The 22,354-nt window shown below is 36.9% G+C and overlaps 1 protein-coding gene across 1 annotated transcript in view; it reads right to left on the reverse strand.

The window, feature by feature from the left end:
* Positions 1-3,294: 3,294 nt before the first annotated feature.
* Positions 3,295-22,354, reverse strand: part of LOC373525 (MAP kinase) — a gene marked incomplete at its 5' end in the record, with an annotated part of 39,178 nt that continues 20,118 nt past the window's right edge. The window contains 8 exon segments of the mRNA NM_214648.1: positions 3,295-3,679; positions 4,622-4,739; positions 5,361-5,470; positions 7,152-7,310; positions 7,759-7,963; positions 14,946-15,135; positions 15,939-15,994; positions 17,418-17,544. Of these exon segments, the coding sequence (NP_999813.1) occupies positions 3,672-3,679; positions 4,622-4,739; positions 5,361-5,470; positions 7,152-7,310; positions 7,759-7,963; positions 14,946-15,135; positions 15,939-15,994; positions 17,418-17,544 (973 nt within the window). The 3' untranslated portion in view covers positions 3,295-3,671.

Here is a 22,354-nt window from a genome sequence, read left to right on the forward strand (position 1 = left end):
ATTTTCAAACTCAAACAAGTTTATAACCCTATTACAGCACAGTTTATGACTTACTTTGCTGTAACTGCATCGGGTCATGAATTTTTCAAAAAGATTCCTTTTTTTTCTTCTTTAAGCGAGTCTGACATTTCTAAAAAAAATTACAGTGGATGTTCAGGACTGCAAGGAAATGACTTCTGCCCTTCAAATTTGTCAGGAAAATCTTTCGGTGATCCTTATATAACTGTTTAAAAGTTGGTTTTGTTGGTTCAAACATTTTATTTATAGCATGATTAACAATCTACAACGGTATTGAGCTAGCTCTGTTTTGAAATGTCATGTATTAATTAATTAATTAATTAATGTTTCCTTTAAAAGGACTTGCTTTATCACATTCAATTTCTGTCTATCAAAGGTGACAAGAAATTGTACATTTTTGCCATCACTACTTAACGTTAATTCACATCTACGTATGTACCACATAGATCCATAATAAAGATTTACAAATGATTAATAAAAAATATACACTTCTTCCTGTTACACAAAATCACTTGGAATGACAAACTTTCATTCAATTTACAACTCTCTAAATTAGGAAAATAATTTTTACAATGCTAAAGTGAAGTCAACTTTCATGATCCTGCAGCAAATTAATGTTGGAAATGTGACACAATGGTCCTACATCAGGTGAGCAAGTGCAGTACCTCTTGCCCATGTTCCTGGTCGTATGCACTAAAGTCTATGTCAGGTCCATTGTCAACTAATATTTTACACTACTCGAGTTGCGTACATATCATCTAAAGACGTGCCTAAAAGAATCACCATCTCCACTCGCTACATTGTAAAATTGACAATACGTGGGGAATACCCTACTCCGACGTGTTGAAGGAAAGGATGTTGCCAATGTGAGCGGAAACATCCGCCGGACAATGGTATATACAATGTAAACAGGTTCTTACTACCTACTCCTGGGCCCAGTTACATAACTTACCATTGACGGTAACTTTGCCATCAATGGCAACTACCATGGTAACAGGGCTCAACAGCCAATCAAAATCAAGGTTTCCATGGTAGTTACCACTGATGGCAAAGTTACCATCAATGGTAAGTTTTGTGCAGCAAGGCCCTGGTCATTCAGAGAGATGGAGACAGAACTACCGGTACATTTTATTTTAACTTTGTACAAGCTGACTAGAACTTACAGTGTTGGAGGAGGCCATGCTTTGGTCAAAGTTTGTGCTCTAAGTTCGTCACATGACCTGATCAAGACCCAATGGTCATAACTCTAGTCTCTGAGTGCAAAATATGATGTTGGTATATCCACATGGGTCATTGAAAAATAAAATTGTTTTCAATAACCGTGAGAGCAAGGTTGGTTCAAGATTAGAATTCCTTTAAGGATGAACCTATGCCTAACTCCTTCATCCCGCACACTCCATATGACCAGGAAAAATTACAATTACAAAGGACCATTCAGCTTTGCCAAAAAAAAATCATTGGGGAGCTATATTCTGTATCAGTTGTTATCTCAGGACCTATACGAACACTGTATATTCACCATTAAAAAACAAAAGGAAATAGAAACATAAATAAATTTTCTCCTCTCTCTAAACTGCTATTACCCAGAATCTAAAATGGTCACCCAAGTTGCATAATATAAAAGACAAAATAATGTGAAAATGATTTAAGAGCTTTCATCCATAGTTAGCTCTCCATGTTTTAATATTGAAACAGAGATATCTAGGCTTTCTATTTTACTACCTAATCTCTTCGAAAAATGTGCATCACAGACATCTTCTCTTGTTCAGATTAAGAGAAATTTTGCAGAAGCAGCAAGATGTTTCAGGGTAAAAAGGAAAAGGCCCTTTCCACCATTTCTAATACTATTTCATGCTTTTGTAATTTGTTTTGAAATGAGGGCTTTGTGAAAGAATTTAACATACTTCAGCTGCTGAAATTGAAGTTTGTCCAAAGCAGTACAATTTTCTGCCTGTCTACACTTTTATCGCTCCTTAAGGACCAAGTCTAATTGGCCAACAATACACACCGACATTGCCTTGGATGAGCAGAGGTCAGTCTAGCAAATTATGACACAATGACACATGGAAAAACAAAAGTTCACCAAATGTGCTGTACACAGTTTTTGAGGTAATGAGCTCCGGCAATAGCTTGAAATAATAACCTTTACCCATGATCGTGCAATCATTCTCGCATGTTTAATATCTACATGCAAAAGGTAGGAACTTCCTCGCTTCGGGGTTACCCTACATACACTGCATCATGATCAATTGATTTTGTTGACAAATTTGGACCGCATGACGCAAGAAGTATGTCATATCTCAAAACCTTACTGCAGCTCGTAACTGGAGGAGGACAATACAGGCAAACAGATCTTGCACTGTTTTATATGAATGCCACTGCTAATAAAATCCTCTTTTAGACAAGCATCTTATTAAAGAGCTTCACTCTCTATCGCTTGATGGCAAAGGATTGTGGGATGGTGGTCTTTCAAAATGTACTTATTTACTAACATGCAAAAATACCATGATACTATAATACATGACCACATTTTTTTCTTCAAATAGATTCCCTTAGACAATGCCATGCATTCAAATACATTATTGACTGCAAGAGTAAAAAGTACAATACATCAACAATCACAATGATACACAGACATGATCATCTAAATCATTTTTTTTTGTATAATCATCTCTTGACATTATAATCGTCAATGTTTCTCTCTCTTTTTTTTAAGTATAAACATTATAAACTTTGTACATTAGATTTCATATGCATGATTTCATGAGCTTTTACAAGTAAGCAAAACATGCCCCCATTTAAAATCATCCGTTACTGTACATTCATGATAGATAGGTGCCCTTCATACCATCACAAATCAAACTATCCCTTTTCCAGCCTTGCAAGTTCTCCTTCTTCCAAAAATGTAATCTTTCAGACGTACAACAAGCAGTGGCAATATATCACAAATTGCAGACTATGGTAATTCCTAACATGTTTCAGGTAGCAATGCACAAGATAACCCAAAGACTACTGAATTTTTTAATTTACTGAAAACACCCACTTTCCATAGGCTTCCATAGTTATTCACAATCCCCTACCCCCTCCCCCCCCCCCCAAAAAAAAAAAAAAAAAATAATAATAATAATAATAATATTCTGTTCAGATGCTCAAGAGTGTATTTGAGTCTTTTATAAAACTAACAAGAGCTTCAAAAGCTGCCAATAAAGAACCCTGCATCAAAGAAGATTTTTTCAGAAAGATTGAATCTATCCAATCTAAGCATTTATGGAGGGGGGGGGGTAGTTTGATGTTTCATAGTTATTCATGACATTTTACATGCACTGACATTCCTGTAAATAGTCTTGTAAATTTGACTCCTGTCGTATATATCTCCTCCCATTAACTGTTGTCATATCTAGACCCCTACTTCTTGGGGATTCCCCTAAAAAACCCTTACCATAGAACCTGTACAATTTAGAAGCTGCACTGTAATACATCTTGTCAAATATTAGCCACTGCTGTGTTACAAATAACAACCCAGAAAAATATGATAAACAAATATCTCTCTCCCTTCCTTCCTTTCCTTCTTTGCTTTGTAAGATCCATCTGTCCATTTAGTGTCCCCTCTGTACATTTATGGCAGTTGTCGGGAAGGTTCCATATGTCTAATTTCAGCTAGCTGTGAGGGAAGAATAAGAGAGAAAACAGGGAGAGAAATTGAACTCATTACAGTGTGAAGGATAACAACGATGATAACAGTCATCAGGTCTTATTTATCCGGTGTAGCAACATCATAGTTAATACGCTCCATCCGTGGGCCCTGCAATTATTCAATGTTCATTTAGGGTACATCAATTTACAAAGAAAATAAAATAAAAGGCATCTAAATTCCCAAAGAGAACCTGAATAAATCATTAGCAGGTTTGCACTAGGGCTGTGCACAACAGTGTAATGAGGTACCCGAGTACACTCCCAGGCTCACAGGCGAATACTCAAATATTCGGACGCCATGTTTTTTTATAATTTTTTTGAATTTTTTTGAATTTTTTTGAATTTTTTTGATTTTTTTTTAATTTTTTGATTTTTTGATTTTTTTCCTTTTTTTTCTTTTTTTGCCACTACCATACCACTCGGCAGTTTCTCAGGACCCTCGCTGAAAACGCATGCAACTTTATTTTGAGTTGCAGTTGAAGGCGCCGATTTAATAAGAATAATAACAGTAAACAATGCTGTTTTAAAAACCAAAGATGGCAGAATAATCCATTTTCCTCCAAGTCCAAACAGAAATCTGGACATTTGGTCCCAGTTTCTGAAAGGTGAGTTTGACAGTGCTTGAGTTGGGAAACATTTTTACCGACGGTACCATGCCAGCGGACGCCGCTCTCCCTGGCACGGGTAAGCGTGGGCCTGGACATATTTTTTTTTTTTTTTTTTTTTTTTTTTGCGGCCGAATATTCGGGTACAAGAAATCGTACCCGAGTAGTTGTCAACCGTGCGGGTACTCGAGCATTCGACTACGGGTGCAAACTAATAGTTTGCACCCCCCCCCCCTTGTTTCTGTTGTTGTAAGTAATAGATAGAGAGGGTTATTTACTTTACAAATGTAATGTAGGGATCTTACTATTGGGGCTTGGGGATGGGTTGAATTTACTGGCTTCTTCAAAGATCATCTCTTTCAGTTTCTCCTTTGGTAAATCATCCAGCTCCGTGACAAATGTGAACGGCTCTTCTTTGACAGGCTGAAGAGAGAAAAAACAGAATGAATATAAAGGTTATTGCACATCATATATCAGTGCATATAATGACAAAACAAACCACATGTAGTACATATCAGAAGCATAGCTGAAGAGGGGCATGGGTGAGCACCCCTCCCCCTTAAATGGCAAAAGAAGGCCCCTTCCAACATCTTTCCCCTGTTCAGTGACCTTATTAATTCCAATTTTATCAAGCAAGTGAAGTCATACCCTCTCCCAGGCCCACCCTTATGGCTGCACCTCTCTACGACTGGTTTCACAAGAAAACCCACACAGTCACCTAAAGTAGGATGCACCTGGTAGGCAATGGCAGGTTTTCTCTGAACGGCTATAGGAAATACTTTAAAACTAGGCTCCATACTAACTTTATGGTGAGGGGTTCCAGATCTATAAGCCACATGTAAAAGTTATGAACTTTCGAGGGTCTGATCCTAGATTTTAGGCGACCATATGTCCCAGGCGCCTTTCGGTGTCAAACCCTGACTAAATGTAATTTTAAAAGAAATTTCAACCACAACCTTGATGAACTAAAGCTAGAAGCAACTGTCCCAAGCAAATATTGGATCACCTGCATGGTTATAGAAAACAGTTTAAATGCATGTATACCTCATCATCTGGATCATAGTATTGTTCCAGGTAGGGGTGTGCTAGAGCTTCCTCCACAGTTATCCTCTTGTCAGGGTTGAAGGAAAGCATCCTCTCCAAGAAATCAAGAGCTATGTGATGTTGGAAAGAAGAAAAGAAGAACAATGAAAGGTATCGACTTGTACTTACATAATGCACCACTATCAACATTTCAGCCATATTTTGCTGCAAGTCATTTCATATCGACCCTATAAAATGACCATGATCATCCCCATCTATAACCACTATCATAACTACCATCATCAACTTCATCATCACCATCAACATTATTTTGATCAGCAGCAGCAGCAGCAGCAGCATATCATTATCATCATCATCATCATCCTCATCATTAACACCATAAAGGCTTGTTCATATATCACTGTGTAAACAGCTACAATAAAAACTAGATGGAACTTCGACTGCGCGCAGTCGAAAATGATGCCTCCGTCATAGAGCAAGTTTACAAACCAAAAAGCAATTTCTCATATACATATATGACCCTTTGATCTTTGACCTCATGACCCTAAAATGTACTCAGTTCATTGGCTCTGCAAGATGTCCTGAGTTAAATAGTAATCCATCTGTCAGTTCTAATGAGAATGCGTTCACAAGCTATTTTTGCATACATAATGAGCCCATGACGTTTGACCTTTGACCTCATGACCCAAGAATCTACTCAGTTCATTGGCTCTGCAAGATACATACATGATCTAAGTTTGGCAGGAATCCATCAATCTGTTCTAATGATAATGCGATCACAAGCTATTTTTTGCATACATAATGAGCCGCATGACCTTTGACCTTGACCGAGACCCCAAAATCTAATCAGTTCATCGGCTCTGCAAGTAACATACATGACCTAAGTTTCGCAGGAATCCATCAATTGGTTCTTGAGATAACGCGATCACGAGCTGTTTTTGCATACATAATAAGCCCTGTGACCTTTGACATTTGACCTCGTGACCCCAAAATCTAAACAGTTCATTGGCTCTGCAAGATACATACATGACCAAAGTTTGGCAGGAATCCATCAATCGGTTCTTCAGATAACGCGATCACGAGAACGGGACGTACGGACGGACGTACGTACGGACAGCCCGAAAACATAATGCCTTCGGCTACTTCGTAACGGAGGCATAAAAAGTGGCTGCATTTTTGTTTACATGTAACTAAAGGGCAACGGCACGCAGTAAAGGTCCTGCGCATATTCATCAAGCTCTGTGTTATAAGATATGGAAATTTGAAGCGTATTGCACTTTTCACATCATAAAAAAGCCATCACATATTATTGTGTTATATCTTAACGAGGATTTAGGGGCATCACTATCATCATCTACATTCACTAACAACACCACCTTCATCATATTGATCAAAGAAATCATCATCATGATCTTTATGATCCTCAGTAGCCTCATCATCATCATCATCAGTATCCCCACATCATCATCATCAGTATCACCACATCATCATCATCAGTATCGCCACATCATCACCATCACCATCATCATCATCATCATCATCATCACCACCATCACCATCACCATCACCATCACCATCATCATCATCATCATCATCATCACCACCATCACCATCACCATCACCATCATCATCATCATCATCATCATCACCACCATCACCATCACCATCACCATCATCATCATCATCATCACCACCATCACCATCACCATCACCATCATCATCATCATCATCATCATTTTCAGCTACCTCAACCAGTGTAGCAAACCCCTTGCTCCAATCCTGGTTACTTACCTTTGTTATCAGCCTTCGGGAAGAGTGACTTGAGGGGAATCTTGGACTTGAACGGTAGTCCCTGGAGGTAGGCTCTGGCCTTCTCGTTGATGATGCATTTCAGGTCGTCTTGGGATGGTGAACCTAGAACTCCCAGGATGTGGTTCAGTTGATCCAGATCTGACATTCACCGTCAAGTCAAGGACAACAATGGGGTGGTATTCTCAAAACTTTTCATCTTCTGCGTTACTAGGAGACATTTTAATTGTCATAATAAACATATATAAGAATGAGCCGGCAGTTAGTGTCTGTCAATAATCACTGTTAATTCTGCACAACTGAAATTCATTATAACTTAAATATCTCTTAATAAAATGAAGATGAAATAGTCGTTACTTACTACTATTTTTTTCATGTAAAAGTAAGGGTATTTATCTTTAAAATAAAATGGCTTTCAAATTGGAACTCAATGAACGTGAAGGCAGTTATTTGCTCTAAAGGTCATCAATTTGTCTATCTAGATAAAAACTCATATCCTTGCCTTAGTCTAGATCAAGGAGCCATATATATGAATCCTCGCCCTAGATGGCGCTGTTTACATCAGACTGATCTATGAGTTAAAGGATACAATGTTTTCCAGGAAAGATGGGTCTGTTGCTCAACATCTCGGCCAGAATGCAACCGACCGACCAGATGTCAATGGACTTGGTGTAACCCTTGGAATTCAGCATGATCTCGGGGGCGCGGTACCATCGCGTCGCTACGTATTCCGTCAAGAAACCTGTGTGGTCGTGGCCGGGGTCAGCTATCCGTGCAAGTCCAAAGTCGCAGATCTGAGGGCAAATGAAACAAATGTTTGTGCTGTTATAGTCAGATGGACTTGTGAAAAGTTAGAAATACATGTACATGTGAAAAATCTGTATGTATGGGTATACAACATAAGACTCTTGTTACATGCATTAACTACAGAAGACACACATACCAACTCAGTTCAATAGGAACAAAATACACGGGGGCTCGAGGCAAATTAGCACCCAAAATGCCATAAAGAGCCCCCGAAAGTCCTAAAAGGGCCCAAAATTTTTTACATACATGTAGAGTTCAATGCAAAACAAATTGAAAGTGTGTTATTTTCATGCAAGCAAGCTTGAAAAGTAGCCCCCGAAATGTTTTAAATATTTTTTCCCCTGCAGTTCATCATCTTATCACTATAAAAGGAAGATAACTAGTATTTTTTATGATAAACATTGTTTCTATTGTGATGAAAGGAAAGTAGGCTGGACAATGATCCAGGGAGATTATACACGCCTGCAACATATCCTGCAGAGGAGGAATAATTACATGTATCAGCTTCTGGTGGACTACCGGATAAGGACAAATGCATGGGTTTGATTGATTTTGTAATCAGGGTATCAGTATAGTGAACCTAGTTAATTTTTTTTTTTTTAATCCACTGTAAATCTCAAACCAACAACTAATGGATATTTTGTACAGATACATGTAGGGTGGTTACATGTAGCCTACAGTAAAGGTATCCTATTGCTTCAGCATGCCAAAAATATAGAATTGTACGACTACAGAAAATACTGTTTCAAAATCCCGTAAACACACAATGTGGAACATATGAATATGATTTCATTGTTGTGGCATACTGCTAATGCATGTCAAATTTCATTACAAATGAAAAACTCTGCAAAAGGAGATACATCTCATACATTGTATAACATAGAGTGTACTGTAATTTATATCTTATGGTGCAAAACACACACATTTCTACATCTACGCCTATTCTTAAACAGCATATGTTAGCAGCAACCCATGCTCAAAAACCACCTTTAGCTTTCTCATTTCTCATTTCATAATAATATTTCATTATAAGTTTTTAGATTGTATTACCCTGCCCCTAACCCCTTTCCCCTTGTGCATTTTACATTATTAATTTCAATAATTCTACCACTCAGTTCAACGTGGATGCATTTCCATTATATAAAAAAAGGAACATAATTCTCTAGTGCTTTACATGTGTATCAAAATAGTGATTTGATATGACATTAGAAACATGTAATTCAGGTTTTTAATTAGGATGATTCTATGATGGAAATCAATAAAATTCACATACTGTACATATCTTGCAGTTTTTATTATAAAAACAAATTGTCTTTATGAGACTATAGAAACAACAATCCTTTCTCTAAAAATAACATGTATTTAGTAATCCTCCCTCTTCCTGGTGCATTATACCTACACACACAGTCACACAGAGCCATAAACTAATTACTTGATTCAGTTTGGAGATGAAATATAAATATCATCACTAAGTCATTTGTCAGCGTACATCTGCATGACGGAGAAGACGGCTCATTAATATCATTATCGGGCAAGACTTCACAATCGTGCCACAGGCAAGATTGAGCAGGATCGCCTTTCTTGTCAGAGTAGCGACCCAGTTTTCACGAGGGGAACCCTTTTTCAAAGGGAACCTTTTGACCGTCTGTCCATTCAATGCACCTGTACCTTCGTATCATATTTCTGTATGATATTTTATAATAAAAATAATAATAATAATAATATGTCTTGTTTACCCTCATCAGTATTAATACTCTTCTCCCCGAGGGCCTTGCAATCATATTATCACCCCCGCTTTTTCAAAGTTTTGTTGCTGCACTAGCAGTCTTTAAATAAAAGCACTAAGCCCGACCATCTACATGTAGACACACGCAAATATGTCTTGAAATGAGGTGCACCTACATGTACATGTAAACGATTGTCTGACACATCCTTCTGCAACAATTGCACTGAAGTCAATTTCCTAAAGTCAACCCCAAACTAGTCCTAACCCTAAACCTAACCTAAAACCCAACTACAGCCCTAACCCTATTCATTTGACCAAATAAAGCAATGGTTACAGAAGCAAAAACCTAACATTACCAATAACCCATACAAACGGTAAAGCCATGTACGATTGTAAATTATACTTTCTTTAATAGTCTGAACATCATACAGCAAAACGCATGTTTAGCATCGTTTCCAACAAAAACTTGATAAAGAATCTGGATCCCGCTCTCGTCTGAACATTGTATCATGGGAACACCATGTAACTGATCAGGCTTACATGTACCCTGAGCTGGCACTCATGTGTTTAGCCGTCATGTCACACTATGAACATGACGGACAATGAAAGCGGACAAAATATACAGTTTCTCAGGTATATAAAGGAACATCCCTTCACTGCTATTATGTAAAAATGTGTAAAACAGGTGTAACATGCAGATTCACCTGTTCTACACATTTTTACATAATAGCAGTGAAGGGATGTTCCTTTGTCTACCTTAGGAACTGTATATTTTGTCCGCTTTCATTGTCCGTCATGTTCATAGTGTCAACTGACCTCTTCAAAATTGGTCTCTTTACAAAAACTTTTTTGATGCAATGTTATTTCCCAATGTATAAGCCTATTTCGCTATCTTGAAACAACGTTTTTGTTTAATACGAGTTGTGTTTACATTTCTTCCAGTGTGAACAGGCTAAGAGTTTACCATGTATGATAAATGAGATATCACTGATGAATATAGCAAGGATTCTTCTACGTCTAAAATGCCGATAGCTATCCCACATGTATGTCTACATGGTTTGTTTACAAATAGAAGTAGAAATGCACTTATCATACAGACATATACATGTACATGCTCATGCTAATCTACATGTATGCTGCCCAACGCATTTCGTGTAGCCCTAGCTATAATGTATGTATGCAGCACTATTGAACTTTGGCCAAACAAACAGGTTGAGACTGTTAACGAGACTTCCACCGAGTTAGAATTTCCCTCGTCCAATGCAACTGAGAGACACAGTAATTGTCAACCGACTTCTCACAAATCCTAGGGATGCATCTAAACACGAAAAAATATATTTTGAAAAGAGTACCCACTCTCATATGCTGATTAAATTGTGCCATTACTGTATTAGAAAGCTTGTATATTTTTGTTACCGTACATTTTTTAGTGTACATTACAGTTTCAATCCATTTTGCAATGTACATGAATGTAGATATGATTCCTTTTTTTAACTTCATACACACAATTCATGAATGGCTATTCACCACACAACAGTTAGCATCTAGTACTTAGAATCAGAAGGGTGTTAACTCCTATCAATCAACGCTAAATTAACGACCTTCTCGTTCTCACGAGACGATACAACGATTGATTGATGTCTGGGACATATTTTACTGATGCGCTGTGTGAGATAACTATTACATCTGCTGGCTAAGACGTCACTAGGCTGAAGGCCAAGTGAAGACACACTGAGGACTATACAATGTACGTGTATCGCTTTACAAACAAGGACTGCCTCGTTAAAGGGAAAACTACTGAAAGTTTGAACAAAAGCGGACCAAAGGGGGGGGGGGAATGAATTTCAGAAGGCGCATAGAAGAAAAACAAAAATTTAAGATAACAAAGAAGAGAGCTGTCCATGAAAAAAAGTCACAATGTAGTGACCAAATTGCCAATTTGCGATTCCCTTAGATTTAGTGATCTCATTTTTCAAAGATGACTTTCTTATTGTTGGACCAATTTATTTCAAACTTTCGCCATACTGTTTATCCGATTTTTCTGCTTTCACACAAATTACAAGGGTTGGATGATATTGCTATTCTATGAAACTCACTATCTCTTCAAGAACAATGCAATGAAACTCACTATCTTTTCATGAAAAATTCTATGATACTGCTCATTTGTAAAGCTTTCGATACGACTTTGTCAGTATGAAAAAATTGTGCAAGGACATTTTCTGTTGTTGTTGTTGTTGATACACATGTATCTTATATTATGACAAGATGCAGTAATGTTAGAGAAGCTTGTGACTGCATGTGGTTACATTTTTTTCTTCATATGTGTAACATATATAATTTATTTATTTGCTATGGCATCTTTTTGTAATGTGGTTTATTCCACCAAAAGTGTACATAAAAAGGGTCAATACCTACAATATGCTAATCCAGATTAGATTATTATCTACAGTACATGTACATGTACCGTTATCAGTAATAATGGTGTGAAGGGGTAAATTAAAAAAGAAAAGGTAAAACAAAAAATGAGAAGAAATGGAAGAGAAATGTATACTTTATCAATTAAATTTACTTATTCATATATTTATTTATTCATTTTCCAGTCAAAGTTGAACCAAAACAAAAATGTACGTCTAATGCCAGTTAAAGGCCTTGTTTAACAATGTTAAATACGAGATGCACGGCCCTACGTATCATCAGTGTTTGTGATATGGTGTAATATTGAAGCCTTACAAAAATTGCGCTTCAAAATGATCAAGAAGTGCCTCAAAAAATTAAAAATCTTTAAGTGACAGGTTTTACCAAACTCGTTTTCTCCAACTGTAGTGTTATGAAAACCTTTAAGAAAACGCAAAATTTGGTTTCGATTTCCAATCATACTTTATAATCAGACAGGTGATCAGCTTGTAAAAGTCATGGGGTTCCTGACTGACTGACATACATGTAAAGGTTTATAATTATCATTGAAGCATGAGCTAAATCCAGGATTTTGTTTCAGAATCTGAGACAAAGTTACTCAATACTGTATCCCTTTAAAGAGGTTTTCCTCACTAGTCAGTGGTTCACTAGCATATATACAGATGTTTTTATTGCAAACAAAGATGAAAACAAATAAAATTAAAAAATCTTAATTTTCATCTCTGACAACAATAATAAAGTAATAAAATAACATTTAACCTAGATCAAGGAGAAAATGAAAACACGGAAGAAAGAAATAAGAGAGAAAGAGATACCGGTAGAGGCAACGATTATGAACTGAAAGACTAGAAATAAAGGAGGAAGGAGGACTCATTGCTCAAATGCTGTTGAAGGCTTCACATCGTCGCTGTTTTCACGAAGTGACGGTAGCGAAAAAAAATTGCATTCACTTTGCATGACGATTGTCCTCACTACCGTCACTTCGTGAAAATAGGGACGACATAATCCAAGTTTTCATAGCCTACAGCAATCAATGGACTCGATTTGTAATGGCATTGTTTCTTACAAGTAATGCCTTTCAATTCCCATAGAGCCTCATGGTGAATCCAGTTTGAAATTGGCTCTCACTACGAACATGACTGACAAAGAAAGCGGACAAAATATACAGTTCCTCAGGTAGACAAAGGAACATCCCTTCACTGCTATTATGTAAAAATGTGTATAACAGGTGTCACATGCATATTCACCTTTTTACATAATAGCAGTGAAGGGATGTTCTTTTGTCTACCTGAGGAACTGTATATTTTGTCCGCTTTCATTGTCCGTCATGTTCATAGTGTCTTACATGCAATGTACATGTACATGTATATATATCTATCTACTCATCAGGGGAGGCATGGGATAAAAAAAAAAATGGAGTCACTCTCCCACCTTATCCACCTTGAGTGTGAAATTCAATACAAATGGAATCTCAAAATCGCCATTGTTTCTTACTATTTTTATAATTAGTTTGACCAAAACTCTGTAATGTTAAATAATTAAGTCTCAGGGGAATGCACCATACAAGCATTGCTTTTTATAGCATCCCCCTCTATTTGGATGTATACATTTAGGACAATAATGCAAGTTTCTGCCTATTTAACAAGGCATTAACAAAATGTGTATTTTACCTTTTTACGCAGGGCTGGGGGCCTCTATTTCCATTTAAACATAATGGCCGCTTTGACAAATTTAGGGGCAAATCACATTCAGCGTTGTCTGCTCATTTTCACAAGACTACCTTTACCTAAGGTTCTCACCGGCACATTTAACACCATAAGTGCTAATACCAAGCGAGGGGGAACGGGTCCTAAAAAATACCAAGGGCAAATTATACAAGACAAGAATACCCACAGGGTAATTAATGAGTAAATGCATCACATTTTCAACCTGCAATTTGGTTAGGGGGGGGGGGGACCAGAACATAACACGTTTGGTGCTTATAACAAGCAACTATCCTCCTGAACCACACCTAGGATGGTGCAAGACCATGTTGTCTGTTCAGACTTCAGAACATGGAAGGACCTCAACTCTGTACTCTTAAAGTATATATGAGTTAAAGGGAAAGTCCACTCCCAAAATAAGTTTGTTTCGATAGAGGCAGAATAATAAGAAAATCAGGTGAGTGAAAGTTTGAGCAAATTCTGAATGAAAATAAGAAAGTTATGAATTATTGAAGTTGTGATCAATCAAATACAAATTGGCAACTCTGTGACTTATTATACGAGCTCTCCTTCATTTGCTTTGTGCATAATATTCCATAAAATCATGTTTTCTTCGTTATTGGTGACGGAATATATATTTGTTCCTTGCAGGGGGAGTATAGAAACATATTTGCAATTATTATATTTAGGGTGCATGTATGGTTGAAATTTTTCTTGAGGGAAAATGAAAATTTTACATTTTTTTAGTACTGAGCAAATGGAAGTTGAGCTCGCATGATACGTCATAGAGTTGCCAATTTGTGTTTGATTGATCACAACTTCAAAAATCCTAACTTCCTTATTTTTAATCGGAATTTGCTCAAACTTTCACTGACTTGTTTCTCTCATTTTTCTACTCCTATTAAAACTAACTTAATTTCAGGGTGGACTTCCCCTTTAAATCCACCCAACACCCCCATTGAAGTCAATGGCTAGTGAAACATAGTCTTAACTCCTTAAGGCCCAAGTGCTCAGTGACACAAAAACCACTTTTTCTCAAAATGGAGTTACGTCCTTGTGTCACTGACCCCTCCATATATACTCAAGGGTAACCACATTCCTGGCCAGAAGCCTGCTCTCGCTTACCTTGAGATCACAGGTAGTATTGAGCAGCAGGTTGCTTGGTTTGAGGTCCCTGTGAAGCACGTTGGCCGAGTGGATGTACTTGAGCCCTCGAAGGATCTGGTAGAGGAAGTAGCAGATGTGGTCGTTGCTCAGCGGCTGGGTCTTGAGCAGTTTGTACAGGTCTGTTTCCATTAGACTTTGAACAATATATCTGATTGGGGATCACCCCAAAGTCAAGGAAACTTAATATATGATGGTGATGTTGATGTGGTTTCATAGTGGCTTCCATGGAAGTTGTAACAAAAATATGAAAGTGAAAATGGATTTGCTTCTGAAAGAATCTATGTAATATCAACTCAGTCTGTAATTATCAATCTGCCCCACCCCCCCCCCCAAGCAATATTATCTGTATCCAACTTGCTATCAAGGCACTCAATATGCATCATTTTATAATAAAAGTCTTACAAGTTACAGTACATAAAAAGATGTCTATGGTCAGATGACCAGGTAAGAAAATATTTCATCACAAAATATTGTTAGGGTAAAGTAATACTTTTCGTAGAGGAACTTCAAAATTGTTTGGGTCCAAAGTTGTAAAATGTTTAAGTACTGTATGCCCACTTTCCCTCATGCATTTAAATAGCAATCCTCTTCAAGTCTCAATTACTTAGCCCCCTAAAATAAGTAAATAACAATTTTCAGCACAAATGATGAAATTATCAAACAAGAAAAAATTGATAGAAAGGTGGAGAATCAAAGGAACAGAAAAAAGAAATAGATAGAAAACACAGGGAAGAAAGGAGAGTGGTAGATGGCTCAGAGGGAGATAGAAAATGGGAGGAGATCAAATAGGACGAGGAAGAGAGAGAGAGGGGAGGAAGGAGCAACAACAAAAAAGAAAGGGAGAAAAGGAGAGACAGACTGAAAGAGTAAGTGAGAGAGAAAGACAGAGATAGCAAGAACATATCATATCTTTTCCATGCTTGATTACTGGTTAAATATAACAAAGGATACACATCTCTCATGGCTTCAATTGTGTCTGCCTTGATGATATCTTGGATATTAATAATCTGTACAAAGAAAGAGAAATACAAAGCAAACATATAGTATATCAGCATGTTCAGACCGGATGAAATTCATACAAAACATGTTTATTATTACAAAAAAAAGTAATGTGCAAAGACTCATCATAGTGCAAAGACTCATCATAGAGCATACATTGTACTGGATAACATCCTATAAAGAAACTAATTTTGAAGAGATCAGTTAACAACAAAGCTGGCCAATCATTAGTGAACTCTCATAATAAAAATGCTAACCACTTATATTTTAATTTTTTTTAATGTTAATGATGCAACGTCAAGATGAGAACAGGAACCTGATTCTTTGGCAAGTTTTCCTTTTTTTAAATGATGCTCAAACATTGGTTTTGGTATGTATAAAACATTTTGTTATACGACTACATGTACAAAATATAATTTACTTATCATAAAGCTTTACGCTTTTCATAGCCATACAATGAATTTTGGTAGTCTGAACTGGGGTTTATAGATAGAACAACAGAAATATTGTATTACACATGATATGAATTAGAAAGATGATATACTCTTCTCTGTTTACAAACGTTTTTCTTAGAACTTTTTCTTAGAACTGCTCCAGAGCTATTGCTCCATTACTATAATTAAACCTGCACAGCCAAAGAGTCTATGAATGAGTCTTACGCTATAAACTACACATACAAATATCTGCAAACGCATACACATTCCTAGATGAATCTTTCTTATTTCGCTTCTTCTGGCGATGTAGGAATAGATGGTGTATATGAGATTAAAAAACAAAAATGCTGCAGTCTTTATAAAATGCATCAAATATTTTAAATCCATGTAAAGTGGTTTTGATTCACCATGTAGCTTAGTGGTTTTGATGCATATAGTCTCCATTTGCAATTGACAACTAAATCCACAATCAAATTTAATCCAACATATATCTTCATTTCAAAATCTTGCTTTCAACTCTAAATTAGATCTAAATCCCCAAGCAGTTAAAAACAGAGCTTAGTTACCGGTACTAAAAGCAATCATCTCTACAAATATTACACAAAATGTTTTAGAAAAAAAAATGTGGGCGATGTTTGGCACATACTGTACTTTTCTCTCAATAATGACGCAAGCATTTTTGCAAGATTAACCTTATTCTAAAGATTCACTAAAAAATTGTGTTTCACTTTCTTGTCATTTTTCTTTCTTTTGTTTTATTTGGTGGTCATTCTTGTTTTCAAGACCCTACATGAACCTAATTATAACAATTTATGAGAGTGTTTAATGTACAATTAACACAAGATTTTCCCCAAGAATGGGCTGTTTAAGTTCTTATTTAAAATAGTAAACACAACATAAGACAAGACTGAAAGTTTAAGAGAATAACTACAAAAGAAAGTAAGATTGAGAGGATCAGAAAAATGGAAAACATAGCAAGTTTGAGACAACGACTTACATTTTCATGATTGAAGCGTGTAAGGATTTTAATCTCTCTGAGGGTTCGTTGGCAGTATGTCTGGTGCTCAAACGGACTGATCTTCTTGATAGCCACCTTGCCTCCGTGTCGTGTATCCACCGCACTACTGCACAGGGCCAACAAATAAGGAAGAAAAAGACACAAAAAAAAACAATGTTAAAATAACATAAATACAAATATCAATAAATCAAATAGACTTCTCAATGTTTCGCTCCTTGCGCGATTGCCTCTAACTCCAGCAGATACATCAGGGCTTAAATTAATCCAAGGCCATGGCCTTGGATGCCCCTTTGATTGGCCTAAATGCCCCTCTCATTGGCCTTGGAGGTTTTTTTTAAGGCCTGGATACATGTATAGGGCGTCAGCATGCACACCGGTACTACCGGCATAGTATAGCTACTGTTGACGGCCGCAGTGTACTGTGAGCTTCCGTAGTTTGTATCAGTAATACTCATAGAGATGTGGAGATCGGAGAAATAGCGAAATCTTCCGGCAAAAAAGCGTACATTTGTTTAAAATATGGCGGCCTCGAAACACCGTAAAATACGAGCGAGAAATCCTACACGCTAATCTAAATTTCATAGTTCCATTTCATTGGTTTAATGTTTGAAAGTTGAAGCTCGAGATTGTGTGAAAGTTATTACAGAAAAGATAATCTATATTTTATAATTCAAAGGGGGCGATTTTCAATTTTGCAATCGCCCCTGTGAGCAATCTGACAGAGACGATTATGTAGCTCACGGGGCGAATCACCCGTCGCCCCCGTGTATTTTGAGCAAAAATATATGAGCAGCTACGTGTACATGTACAGTACATAGGCAATAAATACATGTACATTAACATTCATGTTCACGTGTGTGTATTCATGTGTGAACCAGACTCTCTACACTCAGAATGGATGACTGGTTACATGTATAATAATGTCTGTCACATTTTTTTCTTATTCTGTCATAGGCTACACATACTGTACATGTATGAGCTGCAGGACATCTGTGAGATGCATTAAAATCCTTGACAACACATGGCACATCCACACAACTCCTGAACAATTGCTGTACATGTATGTGTATCTACTCAACCCATTGCCTCCGGGAATCCAGTGGTCATTGTATTAAGCCTATGGGAATGAGAAAATTCAGTTGTTCGTGGGACGAAATGTACTCAAAACACCATTTTAATCACCACTAAGTTGCATTCATATATTGTACATGTTCATAGTTTGGTGAAGTCAGAACCAGGAATAGCAATCAAACCTAGCTTCACTGTAACACATTTAACAGATTTCGGAAGGATGCAGAAACAGGGTATTAAATGATTTCTCAAAAACGACCAATGAAACAGACATTTCATTTAAACAAGAGTTAATTTTGCTAAATGCATTTCAATGGAATGCGGTTGTGTGATAATTGCCCCATGTTTACATTCACATCTCTCATTATGCGGTTGTGTTCCCAAAGTCTGCAAATGAGCCATTTGTCTTCCAAGAAATGATGATTCACTAGTCTATGTTTACAATTCAATTTACTACAGCCCACGTACTACTAACAGACCTTCAGGAACATGAAAATCCAGACTACATGTACATTCATGTAAATGCATTAAAAAATATGTAAAATAGGAGTACCGGTATTAAGCAATTTATTAAGATTAATGGTCTACGTTCTGAAAATCGATCATACGGCATACTGGTATTCCTGCTTTCCAGAAAGATCCTATAATTGATTTTTTTTCTTTTTCTTCTCCATATAATAAATAGCGTAATAATAAATTAATCTCAGTGAATTTGACATACACTGTACATGTAAGTCAGCAGACATGTACGTCTAAGGCTAAAATGAATACCATAGGCCTACATGAACATGATTAATATATGATTTTATGTTTGTTCTTTGTTTACTTTGTAAGAACATTGTACAATGTATTTCAAGAGTGGGCATTTACACTGCAAAAATTGCTGGCATTAAAAAAACCCACACCCCTGAGGTGGATTTGTGTGTGTGCGTTTAAAGGGAAAGTCCACCCCCAAAATAAGTTTGTTTCGATAGAGGCAGAATAATAAGAAAATCAGGTGAGTGAAAGTTTGAGCAAATTCTGAATGAAAATAAGAAAGTTATGAATTATTGAAGTTGTGATCAATCAAATACAAATTGGCAACTCTGTGACTTATTATACGAGCTCTCCTTCATTTGCTTTGTGCATAATATTCCATAAAATCATGTTTTCTTCGTTATTGATGACGGAATATATATTTGTTCCTTGCAGGGGGAGTATAGAAACATATTTGCAATTATTATATTTAGGGTGCATGTATGGTTGAAATTTTTCTTGAGGGAAAATGAAAATTTTAGATTTTTTTAGTACTGAGCAAATGGAAGTTGAGCTCGCATGGTACGTCATAGAGTTGCCAATTTGTGTTTGATTGATCACAACTTCAATAATTCATAACTTTCTTATTTTCATTCAGAATTTGCTCAAACTTTCACTCGCCTGATTTTCTTATTATTCTGCCTCTATCGAAACAAACTTATTTTTGGGGTGGACTTTCCCTTTAACACCAGAATGTTTAGAAAAATTTATGAGTTTTGCTTGAAGAGTTACTGCAGCTTATAACTCAGGGTACATGTATGCCCACTCAGCATGTCAGTCGTCAACTGTATACATTACTTTATAGGGGATCATTTTTTATTTATTACTGTAGGCCAAAATAACCTTGAATTAATGTGGCATGCATAAAACATGCTTCATTAAACTACTTGGTATGAGGCCGAATCTGGCTAGCTTAAAAAATGTATATTTTTTTTTGGAGGCGGGGGGGGGGGGGGGGGGGGGGGGGGGGGGGTTTCATATGACACATGTACATGTACATGTATGTATATTGCACAATATTGGTTCATGGAAATCAGCATTCTAAAAATAGAGATGACAAAAGTCTGTACATGTACAAATTGTTTCAGCAATTTAATTTGGGAAGGTTTATGAATACACAACTTTAATGTCTCACAAGTTACAGTAAGAATGATACGCCAAAGCAAAATTCCTAAAATTGAAACATTTAGAAGTAAACTTTAATTGTTCACAATATACAGGTTAATGTACATGTACATGTACCTGTATGTTGTGAAAATGTGCAGAGCGCAGACTACTTAACACATGCAAATTGGGCCACGCGCCAGTGAAAATCAATAGTCTATAAACTGCAAGGACACACCGTCTCCATTCCATGAATGGAAAAAAATTGGGACAAGGATGCATGGAGGCATACCTTAACAATATAAGAATCATTAAAATATGTAAAGAGAGATCCACGCAATCTATACAGTATACCAGGCCTGCTGTATACAGTATACAATGAAACCAAGTTTAAAGGTACGGTTCAATATTTCAAAGTGGCTAAATCGTATGCGGGCTCTAAGCATTAATACGTCTTACAATGTTACATCGCAACAAAAATAAGTCTATGCTGGATTGATTGATTGAGGAGGCAAGTTGGCTTAGTCGGTAAAGCGTCTGCCTGTCAAACCAAAGATCTTGGGTTTGAATCCCACCCAGACGGATGACTGAAGCTTGCATTGTGTGTTAACGTGCCCCTCCCCTTGTTTCAAAACACTCCGTCCCTCAGAAAGGATGTTAAAAATGGAGGCCCTGTCTATGTCAATACATGTACCTTTGCACATTCAGAACCCACTGCACTATTCGTATAAGAGTAGGGGGAACCCAGGTGTAGTGGTCCACCTGCACACCCTAGTATAGTACGACAATACTCTGTAGAGGGATGTACTCAAATGGAAGAAGAAGAAGAAGAAGAAGATTTTAAATGTTGTCTGACATGTTGCTTTGATCACAAGGAGCAAGATGCACTTGAAATGTTTACTAAAGGATGCGTATAGACCATGGCAGGCATGATGTCCTGTCACATCGTCCATATTATGGGGAAAAGGGACCTGTACATGTACAACAGTCGGGTGTGAATGGGCCTTGTTTTGTTACATGGATCCTACATGTATAATGATGCTGTAATACACATGTATTACTAACCTCAGTCACACCACCAAATTTCTTCTTGTACATACATGTACTACATTTACAGAAGGGTTCAACATTAACAGTCATACACACTCAAGGGCACAACATATCTACATGTACGTCCTACCCCCAAATTTTGAGGATATAATGTATGGCTATGCACAGAGGCTATAAAAATGTCAATCCATCCTAGCAACAACAACAAAAAACAAACGAAAGATAGTGTGGAGCCCTCAACTGGAGTGATGCAACTTTTTGCTTGGTCTGTTGTGGGTCTGGTGTTGTTTTTGTTGGTGTGATTGGGGCGTAAAATATGTATGAATGAGAGGAAGTGAACTCAAGTCCGTTCGCGCGTGGATGCACTTGCTTTGTGTACATATGGATGTGCAATACAATTGCATGTTCCACAGGTGAAGACTTAGTGAAGACTTGAAAACACATTTCATACACTAAAATTACAACAGCTCTTAATCATTGACCTGATGTAGCTAACAATGCTCAGTCATGCTCTATCAAACATTGATAATATCACTGACTAAATTATCGTAGTACTGGGATTTATATGGCCTTAACCTGAAGGCAATGCATGCAACAATCACATTTTGTCATTTAAAGCAAATGGCTGCTTCGTATTACAGTGTTGGCCTTCATGATAATCATGTACATACATTGTACATGTATACAACAATATCATTTACATTTATATTATAAGTATGGTAGCTGAAGAATAACTCGCAGCTTCATTTGCCCCACCCTCCAATATGATAAAAGGAGGAAAATATGAGGCCTACTGTTTTCGCTTGTTTTCCTACATGTATATAGACACAAACAGGATGAAATTATTATCGCATTATTAAAATACAGTAGATGCATATTCTCTTGCTAGTTGGTAA

Source organism: Strongylocentrotus purpuratus, unplaced genomic scaffold (genome assembly GCF_000002235.5).
Source record: "Strongylocentrotus purpuratus isolate Spur 01 unplaced genomic scaffold, Spur_5.0 spur5_scaffold_2, whole genome shotgun sequence".
Lineage (NCBI taxonomy): Eukaryota > Metazoa > Echinodermata > Echinoidea > Camarodonta > Strongylocentrotidae > Strongylocentrotus > Strongylocentrotus purpuratus.